Source organism: Corvus brachyrhynchos, unplaced genomic scaffold, assembly GCF_000691975.1.
Source record: "Corvus brachyrhynchos isolate BGI_N302 unplaced genomic scaffold, ASM69197v1 scaffold239, whole genome shotgun sequence".
Lineage (NCBI taxonomy): Eukaryota > Metazoa > Chordata > Aves > Passeriformes > Corvidae > Corvus > Corvus brachyrhynchos.
Window position 1 is genome coordinate 6,510,558 of NW_008246057.1, and position 15,156 is coordinate 6,525,713.

The window sequence follows — 15,156 nt, forward strand, 5'->3', positions numbered from 1 at the left end:
ACTCTTAATTTTCTTTAAAATCCAATTAGTGTTTACTGTAAAACATAAATAGAATTAGAACTGAGATTTCCTTCATCTCCTTGTTGAACCCAGCACTGAGTTTAACCCTGCTGGATTCCTTTTGGGTTTTTTGACTGCTCTGAGACTGTTCAATTCCTTGAATTTCGCATGCTTAGTTCATTAATTTGCAGCTATGTATTCTTATCTGTGCAACCTCTGGGGCTTCACACATGATACTATTATTTGTATTTCCACAGAGTGTGGGATTTGCATTGAGAATAAGCACCTCTTATGCAAGGCTCAATACAGCCACATGCTACAGTGTTGTATCCACAGAAATTACAAAATTAATTAATGTGTTATTTCTATTTGCTACTTTGCAGCACGTGCAACTATAACCGAGCTATTTGAAATATGTTAAGTGTTGGTGTAGACTGAATTCCTTATTAGAAAGTAAGCATTTTCACTGGCAAAAAGCCAGATAAGAGACTGATAGCAGGGTTTGGCATACAGTACGGGTAACAATAATTGCATGTCAGTAATTGGAAATATATACTCATGCATGCCGTTTACCTTAACAGATATGTCATTGATGAATATGTAAACCTTAACCTCCATATATACCCATTCTACATCTGTAAAATTGAAATAACACACATGCTTCTCGTAAGACAGCAATGAGATAGAGTCACTAAGAAACAAAGAGAATTTATCTTGATCAATGGCAAAAAATAGTCCATGATATATTATTATAATCTCTTCAAACCTGATTTTGAATATAGATATCTAAATTTAGTTAAGACAGGGAGAGGCAGTGAACAACAAATAGATAGCAAAATACTGCATATCCACTGATTTAATGGAGATTGTCCATTACACACACTGACAGCAGCAGAAAATGCAATCATTAAGTTACAGGTTGTTTCATAATTCATAACACAATTGGGAAAATGATATCTTTCTAATTTATTTTTCTTTTAAAGAATTTTTTATGTTAAAAATGCTGGCTTTAAATAATCAAACTCATGAAATGAGGGAAGCAAAACAACAGAGCAGATAAATATTTTCTCAAAACCTCTGAAATTTTAATTATAATTTTCTTTCATTCTGTCAAAGCCTATCTTCTGTTTGAGTATCGCTCTAAAAAACTGACTTGAATGTCCAACTGCTTTTCCATGAACTCTCATTATAATGTCAAGTATTTAATGATAACACCACTCAACTCTATGACACTAATAAACAGCTAAATAGTAATGGAATTATTCCAGTCTAATAAAAGCATATACATTTGTTTCAGTCTGTAGCTGTTTTTTCACTCATGAGATTCCACTGGGAATAGTTTGTAAAGAGGGGCTTTTGAGAGGGTACACCTATTCACAAAAAATAAGAGGGTAAGAGGTGAATTTTTGCATGGAGTGGGAGACAAAGAATAGGTAAGATAATTATATCTACTCATATCTTGCATTCACACATTCCATTTAAAACAAATAAAATAAAATCCCCCAACCCTCTCAAAACACAACTTTCCATGCTTTTTATCTGAATTATAGCACTTTAGGTTAAAACTATTACAATATTATTTAAGACTAGAATAAAAGCTGTGGGCTTAATTCATGCTGAAGTAGGTTTATGCAAGTCCCTTGTGACATACAAAGTACATTGTTGTGTTAAGCTCCACAACCGAATATCCTGCAATACATAGGACTAAACTTGTGTAGCTATGTCAGAGAAGTACATTTGAACCTTGCTGTTATGATCACTACAGAATATTCACCAAGAGACCTCTGGCTTTGGAAGACCTATTAATGGAGTAAGACTGCTTGTGGTGGCCAGTGAACATACATTACAAGGGACAGAGAGTTCTCAGTAAGACAAGTCCCTAGTACCACAACAACCACTTCATGGTTTCTCCCAGGATACTTGTTCTGTTACGTTAATCTATCCTAGTTTGGATTCCCTGGTTGGCTGTCAGCCTCTACCCCTCGTCACTCCCCCAGAGCTGCCCCACTGGTCCCTGTTCCCTAATCCTGCCTTTTCCCCACCCCCAGATAAAACTGTGAGTTTCGGGATCATGTTCATATTTGCCCCTGCACCCTTTGACAGCGTAGCAGCAATAAATGCTCCTGGCAGAACGCACACAAATGCCCTTCTCGACTCTTTGCTACTGACTGTAACACTGAACCCACCCGTGCGTCTGTGGGGGCACGTGGGACCCCACGGAGCCAGGCAGGGATGGTATTAACTGCTCACAATGTTACAGTTGTCACCACTTCAAGCTGTCCCTCAGAGAATTTTCTTTTCTCTGCTGAATATAAGAAGGAACTTGGGGAAATGAGACTTGAGGTAAAGTAAGGCTCAATAAGTATTGATCCATCTTTTGTTTTGCAACTGAACATTGCACTATTGTGGTTCTTTTTTTTTGTCATCAAGCTGCAAATAACTCCTTAATATAACATACCAAAGTTGTTCAGTAAAAAAAATTGAGAAATCCCAAAAGATAACCTTCATTTCCTCTCAGTCCTCACTGCTCCTTTTCCATGCCTCCAGCTAACTCATTTATTCTGTGATAAAGAAGATGGAAGAGTGAAATAATGTCAAAGGCTTGGTATGGATTTCAGTTTGGCTGTGGTGGCAACTGACTCACCAGATGCAACTGCTACACCTCCTCAAAGATAAGTCTATACCTTCTCCTTCAGAAGGAACCGGGTTTATCTAGTGAAAGCAAAGGAAGACAGCATCCAAACTGCTATAGACGGAAAGAGCAGAGCCTGGTCTAAAAACTTGAGGACGGCTGTACCTAGACTATATAAAAATAATAAGAAATTAATTTCTGGACAAAGAATATGTATTGGATAAAGGGTAACAGTGCACACAGATGCAGCAACTTAATTCTAATTGGATTTATACACCAGCTGAGAACACAATGATCTAGGACTGAAGAAAGATATCTTTGTGAGGAGGAAAGGAACAAAAAATTTTGTTCAGAATATTCAATATTTCTTTCACATTTTGCATGTTTTATTCTTTTCTTATTTCCTCTGTCCGAATCAGAATAATATGTTGAACACTAGAGGTTCCTCTACCCTGTATTGAAGGACAAGCAGATAGTCAAATTCATTCACAAGTACATATTTGCTCCTGTGATGCCACATGCATATTCTGTTGACCTAGATGTCCTAGATATCTGCCTTCCTAACTTTGTATTTCAGTGGTCAATGTGTGTTGGGAAGACAGCCCTTCTTAGCAAAGAAAAAAATTTAAAATTTTGCTAAATCTTCAGGTACAGAGAGTGCATGAGAGCAGAGCTAAGGCAGACATCTAGGCTATTACCTAACTATGATTTTAATTAATTTTTCCTGAGATTTTCATTTTTCATGTGACGGCTGCAGATTATTTTTAATCAAAGTGTGAAAACAGTAAAAAACCAGCTTTGTTCTCAAACAGTTTTTTGACTGTTCACTATGTTCTATTACACTCAAAATCTTTTAAGAAGAAAGGAACATAATATACATTTAGCTATGAACTTTATGTTAGTCCAATTAACTATTTAACAGTCCAAGAGTCTAAACAAACAGTAACATTACTCTTAAAATCTTTGTATGTGAACTGGCTAGGATCTACCCCTTTTACCTGGCTTTATTCCCATCCTTTTAGTATCTCTTTGGGATCTATGGTCAGCACTTCATTATGCCTCATGAGCTGCTGGATGGAAAGGTTTTAATATGTTTGAAACATCACAAAGTCTCACCAGGAGGAACAGGTCATTTGTGAAGTGCATAGGAGATTCGTGTGCAAAGGTGGGGTGTGTCTTTCCTCCTCAGTTTGTTAAGCTTGGATTTATTTTAAAATACTTCCTTACCTATGGCTGATGCCTTCTGGTTGATCCCAGCTGAAGGATGAGCATAACCCTCACCATTTCCCTGTGCTCAGACACAGGGACCCCCTGGGTTTGCCAGACCCTTCCCATGGAGGCACTGGCACAGTTCAGGCTCAGGCAGGGGAGGCAACAAGCCCTTGGAGCTGAGATACGAGCTGAAACCAGCCCAGCTCAACTCTGGCCAAGGTGAGCCCAGGCCAGCTCTGAGACTGGTGCTCTGAGCTCAGGGAACAGCCTAAAGCCTTCTACTAGAAATGGCAAAAAAGTAGAATTTACTGTGTTACAATTCTGGCCAGAGATGAAAGTGTTATTTGGTTTTGATTTCTGGGTTGGTTTTTTTTTTCTCATCTATTTTTATAACAAATACATTCAAAGTCACATCTTGCACTCTTGCAAAAAGTTCTATTATAAAAAGCCTTTCATCAACGTGATAGGTTGTATTTAAACATATCTTAATGAAGAGTTTCCTGGAACTGATGAACACATACTACTAAGCCATTTTTCACATGGACTTTATTCAGTAAATTAACAGGCCGTCTGTTATCCACACTTCTTTCACCTCTAATGAAAGAACTACATTCCTCAAAATTCATTGCATACAGGTTTGCTAAAGAGCATCAGCATCTTTTTTTCCTAAAGGTACTAAGTGCATTGTGTACTCATACATATACATAGGGTAAAAGCTTTTTTCTTACCATTTTCTTGCACATTGTTGAATATCATGAATCTAAAAGTGTGATTTACTGTGTAGACTTATCTCTGCTTTTATGTGAATGCATAGCATTTATTTTTAATGCTAATGCATCTTCTCTGGAAAAATTACTAGCCTGTAATGACATCTTTCTTTTGGTTTAAAGCTGTGCATGCTTGCATGAGCTGAAAGGAAAAAGTTTTTATATTTGTTTTCATTATTGCTGTTGTGTATTAAAAGAACAGAAGGAAAAAACCACAAAGTGCTTTATAAAACTTTTAGATGGTGCATGCATCAATTAAGCTATAAAAGGTGTGACTCTTCTCATTGTGACCAAAAATGATTACAGGAATGTAAGATCCAACTGAATGAACTCACATACAACGAGAAAGAAAAGCTGTATGTTTATTCTGTACACGTCTGACTGATCTTTGGACATTTGTATTTTGTTTTTAAGCACCAAGCAGTGCTAAATTGAAATTTCAGAAATGTGCTAAATAATTTTTTGTAGTCAAAGGTGAAGGATATGCAAGTAATAATGGGTTTAAAAATGTTTTTCTTTCTTTCCCTGTTGTGATTTGAAGCCCACAGCAGTTTGTATTCATTTGGAAGGGGAATTGCATTGAACAGTGGTAAACTGTGATACTTCTTGTAGACCATACAAAGACTATTATGAGTTTAACAGACATTAGTTAATTTCTATAATGTACCATATTAGGATAACAGAACTTAGACTGGATAGCTGACACATCTGAAAATGGATTAGAGTTGACTTTCCATGTGGGCAGGCATTATGCAAATGACAGAAAACTGAATGAGTTGGTCACTTGCTTAAGTATCTGTCCACTTGCAAACTTTGTGTAGGTGTGCTTACTCTTCTTTGTGTGTTTGTTGTTGGCCAAGATTCCTATCATTGCAATCAACAAGACTGGATAGGGGGCAGAATTAAGAGAAATATACAATATTTTTCAGATCTTTCCTTTGGCTTAAGATCTAGCTCAGAATAATTGACTTTCCTGGGTACGCCAAAATACTTATCTGATCATTTGACTGCATGAGGCAATTTATCCTAATGTGGGTTAGATACATAAAATAGAAAAGGGTTAAAATTATGTGGGATGAGACTGTCTCCTAGGGGACCTCTTTCTTCAAAGGCACCTGATCTAAAAAATTGATTCTAATGTTCTAGTGTGTACTGGAATAACAGGGATATTGCCAACAGCTCTACTATAGAAGGAAATTGCTACCCTGGATTTAAACAATGCTTTCTTCAAAATTTACATTTAAAACCTGAGAATTTGTCCTTAGAATTCCTAGACATTTATATATATGTTTCTATACATATATAAAATACTAGTTAGTTGTGAAAATTACTTGCCTGTTGTTTGTTATATATATTTTATTAGGATCTTTCTGAAATCTAATTGAGGAAGAAAGTGTAAGAAAGAGGTAAGAGCAGCTAAAGAAAAGTATTTTTTTTAATAGATGTATGCTAACAAACATCTAGATACAGCATTAATAAAATTGTGAGACCTATGATTTAGACACCAAAGCATAAGCAAATGTGCAATGAGAAACATCATTATGTTATCCCTGGTTCCATTATTAAAAGCCATAATTTTGAGTCTTGTATTTTTATTAGTTACTGTCATATATCCTTAACAAATATATCCAGCATGAAAACCTAGCTGATACATAATGAGCATAGACTTTTTCTTTCACATCTTTCACACTGAAGAGGAAAACAACTGTACTTATGAATATTCCTGACTCATGGAAAAAACAGTGTTTGAAATCTACAGTACTGTTTACTCCTATTGTTCTATAGGAACACGTAAAAAATAGTTGTGTGACTTGCTGTACGTATCAGCCCAAACCAGCATAATGCAGTGATCCTCCACAATGCACTTCTTGCCTTACAAACTCTGTGAAGTCATGGGTAATTTTCACATGATGAGGAATGATGCTGAGGCCATTCTAAAGAAAGATAATTGAAATTGTCAAGAGAATTATCACACGGAAAAAACCAACAAACCAACCAACCAACCAAACCACCAAGAAACCCTGAAAACAACAAAACAAAATCACTTTAAAATCATATGCCATTGTCTTCATATCAAACCACCAGGGTTAATAGGATCGTAAATATAGATACAGATATAGATCTATACAGATAGATAGATAGATAGATAGATAGATAGATAGATAGATTTATGTGAGCAACAGCAAGAGATATGACATGTAGAAGGCACTTGTATCTTCTCACTTCTAGAAATCAGAACTGTAAGTTTGTGTCTGCTCCCTGTTCATTAAAGTATTTAAGACTGGTTCAGTTTAGAATTCTGTAAGGTTACTGACTTCAAAGAAATGTATGTGTAAGTTTCTAGCTTGTATCTTTGGCTTGATTAGGGACAAAATTTCCAGCACTTCACTGGATTAAAATTTTGAAAAATGAAATATTAACACAGGTTTATGAGAAAAGGAAATGAAAGCAAGAAATATCTGTGTAATTTTTTGAGTGTGTGCTTTCTTTGCCAGTCTTTCTGCGTGTTCTGTATTAAATGTCTCTTATTTGGGTCTTAAAAGATAGTGTGGTCTGACAACAATCTTCTGAAGATAAGCATTGAGAAGGAAAATTAAGAGTAGGATGAAAGGATGATAAAAGTTCTATACTGAAAGTGAATAAAGACAAGCGATAGGCAATAGCAAAATAACACTAATAACCAGCAGTGGGAAATGAGGCATTCTATACTAATAAAGTAATTTTCTTTTTACTTTGGAATACTTTTTCCTCAGCATTAGTAACAATAATAATGATTCTCTTCACTGCCCGAGAATGAACACAGAAGTTTTACAAGGACAGTTAGGATGGTTTTGTGAAGATGTCCTGCTGCTTCACTGCTGCACTATTGAACTCTGTTGACCTTTTTTCAGATGGGACTGAGGGGATGTAAAGGATAATATTAAGGACGTCTGCTCAACTAGAGAAAGTAAGTTCCTTGTGTTAACTACATATTTTTTGTGTATTTAAAATAAAATGAGAACATTTTCTTGTAATACATATTTCTTGAATTTTGATATTTTCCGCTCTGCTTTTTGGTGAATGGACTGTGTTATTCACATTTTCATTCTAGAACTGTCTGCTTTTTAAACCAATCACAACAAACAGAGTTGCAGGAGGCTGCAGGTATGTCAGAATAAGTAGATGATTTAAAACATCTATCATTTGCTTTTGGGACAGTTTGTAGATCACACAGGATGCTGAACTGCTCTCATAAATTTGTATTCCTAACAATCAGAGGGACTGGCTATATGAAGTTGCTGTTCAAAATTGGGATTATTAAAAGAAATTGGTTTTAAAAGTCCGTATAGGTAGTTACATGGTATCTTCCTAACCTGGAAGATGTGAACATTTAATACATGGAGGAAAAAATCCCAAACAGTCAGTCATGAAGTTGTAGAGTTTTAGTCCCATCCACAAGGCCTCTCATACTCCCTCTGAGGCATTTTTTCTTTCCTCTTAGGTTCTGCACCTGATTATACTGCTTGGGTCCTACATACTGTGCTGAACTGTTCAGAAGACTTCCAGCTAAGCCTTGAGATCTTAGTGTTCACAAGCCCAAGTGAAAGTGAATAAAGACTGTGGTGGCTGGTTAGCCTGTGGTACAAGGGACAGAAAGAGTTCTCGGTAAGACAGTCCCTGGTGCCAGAGACTTAGCAGTCTGGCAGGTGAGAAAAGAAGCCTCTCCCAGCATTATTCTGTTATGGTAATCTACCCCAGTTCTGCTTCCCTGGTTGGCTGTTGGCCGCTCCACCTCCTTGCTACCTTATATGTTCCATACCATAGAAAGTTCTCCACTCCAGGTTCCCCCCATTGGCCTCTGTCCCTCGCCACTCCCCCAGAGCTCCCCCATGGGTCCCCATTCCTTAGTCCCACCTTTGCACTGCCCCCGTGCCCTCACACCATTGGTTCCTAGTGCTAGCCTCACCCCCGTACTTAAGCCTGAGTTCTGCATTGTTCTGGGTCTTTTTCTTCTAGAACCCTTCACAGTGTAGAGGCAATAAACTACTCCTGTGGAACTCCACGCAAAGACCCTTCCTGCCTCTCTGCCGCTGACCATATTACTGAAGCTGTCCGTGCATTTGTGCCTGCACGTGTGTGTGAGTGTGTGTGGCTGATCCTGCTGAGCAGCTTCGCTTTGGAGATGCCTTTTAGAGATCGCTACACCTCGTGCTCTGGCACAGAAGCTACAGAGCCAGAGAGATAGAGATAAAAGACCTCCAAATTTGATCAGTAATGAAGAAAAGCTAAGTAGTTAATTATCAAGGGAATTAATATTTTTATGTCACAAACTATCTAGTCTCATTTGAGAATGCTTTTTGGCTGCATACATGGCACAAAACCTCCTCCCTTTACAACATTATACCCAGGTAACAGCTCTTTCAAGTGCCATGTTTGGAATGACAGGAAAAAGTATTTTCTCTCCAGAACTTTCGCTTAATTTATTATACTGTTGTCTATTTACAGTTTCATAAAATAAAATAGAAAACCATCTTAAGGTATCCATACAAACGCAGTAGCAAGCTAGAGCTACACTAGAAAAAACCAGATGCCATGCCCATCACTAAGAGGGACCTTCTAACATGTATTTTTTATAGGAGTGTGTTTTGTGATTGCATTCCCAGTCCTTCATTATGCTGAGATTAATGAATTTGCAGTACTGTAAATTTTGATAAAACAACAGCTTCCCTAGAATACAAGTACTAAGGCACATCCCTGGCTTTCATTCAAGGTACCTTTTCATGATTATGTAGCAGAGTGGATGCACTTCCGCAGAATCATGAGAGATGCTCAGTTCTATCTAAAGTCACAAAACTGGAGAGTCTCAGAAAATGCTAATGCATTTCAGAGATTATGCTTTCTTGGCTATGGTCCCTGAACATGGTGACAGCTATAGTACTGATGTTTCCCATTCTCAAAAGTCTGTCAAACCCAATTAAGAACTGCATTCTGGTATTCCTTGTCCTTTTCAGTGGCAGCTTGCAGTGGAGATATTTGTCTTACTTTCTACCTGCTCCAAATAATCCTTCTGTGTTTATATACTGCTCCTCTCACCATATGTAGACATGGGTGTACATAAACACATTTCCTAGAACAAAGAAGACTACCTGGTTGCTCTGTCATGTGTACCAATATTTCACTAGGTTACTTTTTAATGTAAAATTGTTAGATTGATCCCATAAAACTTGTGATCATGTGTTTTCCCTTACTGTCCTCCTTCGAAAGAGTACCTGTTTTTAAAAAGCTTTCTGGCAATGTATTGGTTTGTATGAGACTTTTTAAAATAAGACATCTAATTCATGAGTCTATGCTATTATGTTATTTTCCAACTGTTATGATGTTCTTTTCTGAGTTTTCCAATTTCAGAAATTGGCTCCTCTACAGGGTAATTTGGAACATCACAGATAAAGTGCTCTGTACTGCCTTCTGGATGAGACTGCAGAAGGAGAGTAGGAAGCTTGTTCAATCATACTGACCCTCAAATTAGTTACCTTTTTCAATGGGATCGTTGTCTTAATTTTGGTGGAATCAGTAGAATTTGATTATTTCAAGCTACACGGAAGCATTAAAGCCTCATTAAGGAAATCTGTTGAGTTCCCTATACTTCATTGGAATGTAAATTCCTAGGTGAAAACCATAATTTTCTGTTTATTTTAATATGATCTGGAAAACATAAGATCCTGAGTATCTATTCTAAATGAAGACTTGTATACCCACCTGTCATGGTCCACAGCTTGTTGGTGCTGGATAGTGAGATGCCGCGACCTTCCTAAAAGCATCTCCTTAGTGAAGCCGCTCAGCAGGACCACCACACACTCACACACGCATACACGCACACACACATGGATAGCTCCAGTAATGCGAGTTGACGGCAAAGAGGCAGGAAGGGTCTTTGTATGGGATTCCACAGACAGAGGTTTATTACAGCCACACCGCGAAGGGATCCAGGAACAAAGACAGAGAACAATGGAGGGTTCAGGTTTAAGTATGGGAGCAGATGGAGCATCAGGGACCAATGATCTGAGGGCACAGGGGCAGTACACAGGCGGAACTAAGGTAAGGAAGCCAATAGGGAGCTCCGGGGGAGTGGTGATGGGGCAAGGGCCAATGGGGGAACATGGAGTGGAGAACCTTCTAGGGCAGGGACATATAAGGTAACAAGGGGGCGGAGAGGCCAACAGCCAACCAGGGAAGCAGAACTGGGTACATTAACATAACAGGGCAGAGTGACCTTGGAGAAGCCTCTTTTGTCACCCTAACCTGGGGAGGATCTCTGATCTTAGGGACTGTCCTACCACTGGACTCTCTTTGTCCCTTGAACCACAGGCCCACCGGCCACCACACCCACCAGATGAAAGTTTTAATTTCATGTGTCACATTTATTAATATATTTTCAGCCTGATTGTCTAAAGTTGCTTTATGATGAAATTAGTCCAAAGAAAAGATTGTGACACCATTCTTTATTGTGACCATGAAGAATGCTTCTGAGTTCTTTGGCGTCTGGTACAAACCTAGTGTGTGGAATTAATTTAAAATTAATAAATATTGCTATATACGGAGTCACCAAAGGGAAAATACCCAATACCTCCAATCTGGGTTTTTTATTATTGCATTTGGGGAAGTTCTTGGAAGGAAAATATATTGAGAGTTAGAAAAGACAAATTACTTTTAGCTCAAGAGGTTACTCTACCTTGAATAGTTTGAAGCTGTGAAAGTAGGCGGTGGAAATAAAATGTATGTATGCACACATGACTTTCAGGTCTTTACTTGCAGAATGAGCTGCAACAAGGCAGCTGAAGGAGTATTTGAATGAGCAATGGCAGTTAGAAATGGCTGAATTTTGCCATAAATTTAACACTGATGTTTATGGCGTGCAATGTTTCTACAGAGACATTTAATAGATGTAGTCTTCTGCCTTGAAATCAGCACTTCAGTGTAAAACTCTTAATATACCAAGTTATAGTATTGCACAACTGTAGATAAGACAACCAAGTTTGGTTTCAGAAAAATGAAAATTCAGAGTGGAAACTGCAGGAATGTGGTTGATCTGCTTCTTTAGTCTCCTCACCCACAATTTCTGTTAAACCTTGATTACCAGTGATGTTTTTTCAAGGTTTTATATTTACGTATACTTTACGGAGATTCTCTCTGTTAACGTGGCTTGCCTAAATTCTGTGTGTTTTGTGATAACACAGAGAATGTTAACAGTGGTAAATCATAACTATGTAAGTTCCACACTTCAGTTATGTTATCAACCTACATTTTTTAAGCACTCTGCAAGGATTTTTCTTGAAATGCTAGAAAATACAATTGAAATAGCTCATGGCAAATAGGTAGAATGTAGATTTGTTGTAAACTCTTTACCACTTAGTAGCTGGTGAAGATAGCTTTTTTATTAGTCTGTTATAGAAACTTAAGAATACAGCCAAGATCCTATGAGGAAGGGAAAAAATAAGTTACAGTTCATCCAGCACAGCTCTTCTTTCTATACAACTTTTACTGACATGTATAAAGTTGGCAGGTAAAGTCTGGAGTTTTTATGCTAAACAAACTTTGGGATACAATAACTTACTTGCTAATGATTGCAGCTAGGATGGGGAAGAAAATATCTGGAAAATATAAAGTCGCTGGCAAAAAATTTGTAAAAAGGTAAAATGTTCTGGGGGAATGTTATGCCCCAGTCCACTTGGTGGGTTTAGGGGAAGGTTGGTTGATTTATTCTGGGCTGTGCACAGAAGAAACAACAGAATTCTCAGGAGGTTCAAAACCACACTTTTACTTGCAAACTTTAGAACATTATGGTAGAATGAGGCACTCGGCAAATTGTAAAACAACACCCAGACAAAGTAAGGCATTTCACAAACTTTAACTTAGCAAATTTATACTTAGCCAAATTCAACCTAGCCAAAGAACAAGGCACTTATTAAGACATTGACTGGAAATTTTTAGTCTTGCCTTCAATATATTTTGATAAGAAGTTAGGAGAGAAAGAGAGAGGAAAAGAAGAGAAAAAGGTATATAGTCACCACCCATGATATAGCAATGAGATTTGACTGCTGAAATTTCAATGTCTGTCAAAGTGATGGTCACAGTCTTGGTCCATCAGTGGTAGAAAAAGCCCACAAAACACAGAGTTCAGTGAGTACACTCTGGTTACATGGGAACACCCACGTGCCTTCCCTGGCTTAGGAAGTTTTACACTATTATAGCACTGTGGATCATGGGACACTTCAGGGTTCTTCGGTGGTTTATCACACATTCTAAGACATGACAGCTGCCTCTTAGGTCAGCACAGTTGAGACAATTATGCCCCATCAGAAGGGTTGAATACCTTCAGGTGAATGTCCCAATATCTCCCTCAGAGAGGAGTTTTCACACCTGAGCCAGTTGTGTAAGGGCAGAAATTGACATAATGAAAAGCATTATCCCACATATCAGGAGCTGTTTCTTACTGGCCTCTTCCCTTATCTGGGCCAAAACCCTCATGTAGCCTCTGGTGTTGGGTGTGCACCCCCTCTGCACCTGGGCTGCAACCTTGAACTCCATCAGCCAAGCACCCACTGCTTTGGCAAATGGCCGATTCTTTGAGACCTTGATCTCTCACAGTGATAAGAGAGACAGATGAAGCACCAACTGGCTGAGGAAAGTTTGGTGTGTACAATGAGGATAAGTTTTAAATTTTAATGTACATATGCTTCAAAAAATAATTTAGGGTTTTATTTTCTGTGTATGATATTATCTCCTAGATATACCATGATTTGAAATCAAATGATTCTATATTTCTGAGGAAACCTGAATTCAGTAAAGACTAAATCCCACCCCACAAAGGAACCAAACTAATTTCGATCAACTGAGTAAAGTGGGCCTTCTGGCTTAAAGTAAAAGAAAAGAAAAACACAACATCCCAAATATGAAGCTCTTTTTATTGATATAGTGTCTGCTCTTTTTGGTCCTATTGGGAATGACTGCTGATAAGAACCTTGGGAAGCAGCAGAAGCTATTTCTATTTGCAGTCATCAATAAACTTTAAACTACATCCAAGATTTATCTGTTAATGTTCTTGTATTACAGCACAAAAGAAAAAAATGTATAAAGCCGGAAGCATGAATTTCCATATGTGTTGAGCTGTTGGGATTGATGGCTGCTAAAACTAAATGATGCTGAATTTACTTAGCTTTATTAGGCTATTGACATAAGAAAAATACTTGTTGAGAAAAAAATGGATGCAAATTTCTAAGAGGTTTTCTGTATTAAATGAAAAGATTCATCGGATGTCTTTATTATACATCAGAGGCAGTTGTCCAGACTCCCTTTAGAGATCACAATGTGGTTCCCATCACCCCAGAGAAAATATTTAAGTTACATCTGAGAAATGTTACTGTAAGAAGCCTCTTGATCTCCTCTGTTAAGCAGATGTACAAGTCTAAGCTGAATGAGAGGAATTCCATCAAATTTATCACTATCATCAAAGATCTATCATGGTGCAGCCTATATCATATATATATATGATTTGATTTGATTACTTGCACTTTCTATGGGAGAAGGTAAGAATTACTTTTAAATTTAAGGTTGAAAAATAGTTCAAATCTTTAAGGAATGTATTTTTTTCTATGTTGTCAAGAAGTTTATGTTATTATAAATGTTGGCCAGAGAAATCTGGTCATTAAAACTTGGCACCACTAGCCATTACCATGGCTATGGAATTTTCAGTATTGTTTCCTGTGCACAGTTTAGGTATTGGTGGAAATAGTATGAAAAAGCCATGCTTGAATGTCTAATGTATAGGCAATACCTATTGCACTATCACAGATTCACGTTGGTATGTGACAAAATATGAGATCAGACAAACTTATTGACCTGAAATTTTTGGGATTTTTTTACAAGGGCAAGCTCAAACAATGAGAGTCTATTTGGTCTGGCTGAGCTGGAGCTCATTTTCCCACAGCAGCCCTCACAGTGCTGTGCTTTGCACTGGTAGCTGGAAAGGAGCTGATAACCCTCCAGTATTTGGCTGCTGCTGGGCAGGGCTGGCACAGCATCAGCGCTGTCTCTGTCTCTATTGCCTTTTTCTTTTCCTTTTTCTTCTTCTTCTTCTTCTTCTTTTTTATTTTCTTTTTTTTTCTTTTTCTTTTTCTTCTTCTTTTTTCTTTTTCTTTTTCTTTTGCCCTTCCCCTCCCTTCCCATCAGGGAGCTGGGAGTGGGCAATATCCTGGGACACAACCAGGCCTGCTGACCCAAATTAATCAAAGGGCTAGTCCATACCAGATGATGTCAGCTCAGGTATAAAAGCTAAGGAAGGGAGGAAGAATAGGGGATGGTTGTTATTTTGTAAGGTTTGCCTTCTGGAGCAACTTCTCCATATGTTGAAGCCCTGCTTCCCAGGAAGTGGATAAACTTCACTCACTGATGGGAAGTAGAGATTAAACTTTTTTTTCTTTGCTTATGCATGCACAAGCTTTTGGGGTTTTTTGCTTACTTTTTTTTTTTTTGCTTTTTTCCTTATCTCAACCTACAAGTTATTTTCCA

General features: G+C 37.8%; 1 protein-coding gene across 2 annotated transcripts in view; it reads left to right on the forward strand.

The window, feature by feature from the left end:
• The window catches only part of FAM19A5 (family with sequence similarity 19 member A5, C-C motif chemokine like), a 524,445-nt gene that overhangs the window by 505,361 nt on the left and 3,928 nt on the right, over positions 1–15,156 (forward strand). Inside the window, exons 5-6 of one of the 2 annotated variants that reach the window (XM_017745992.1) lie at positions 7,503–7,558; positions 8,093–8,286. In XM_017745992.1, coding sequence (XP_017601481.1) covers positions 7,503–7,529 — 27 coding nt within the window. In that variant the 3' untranslated portion in view covers positions 7,530–7,558; positions 8,093–8,286. Of the gene's footprint in view, positions 1–7,502; positions 7,559–8,092; positions 8,287–15,156 lie in introns of those variants that run through there. The other variant, XM_017745991.1, reaches the window with a different exon arrangement.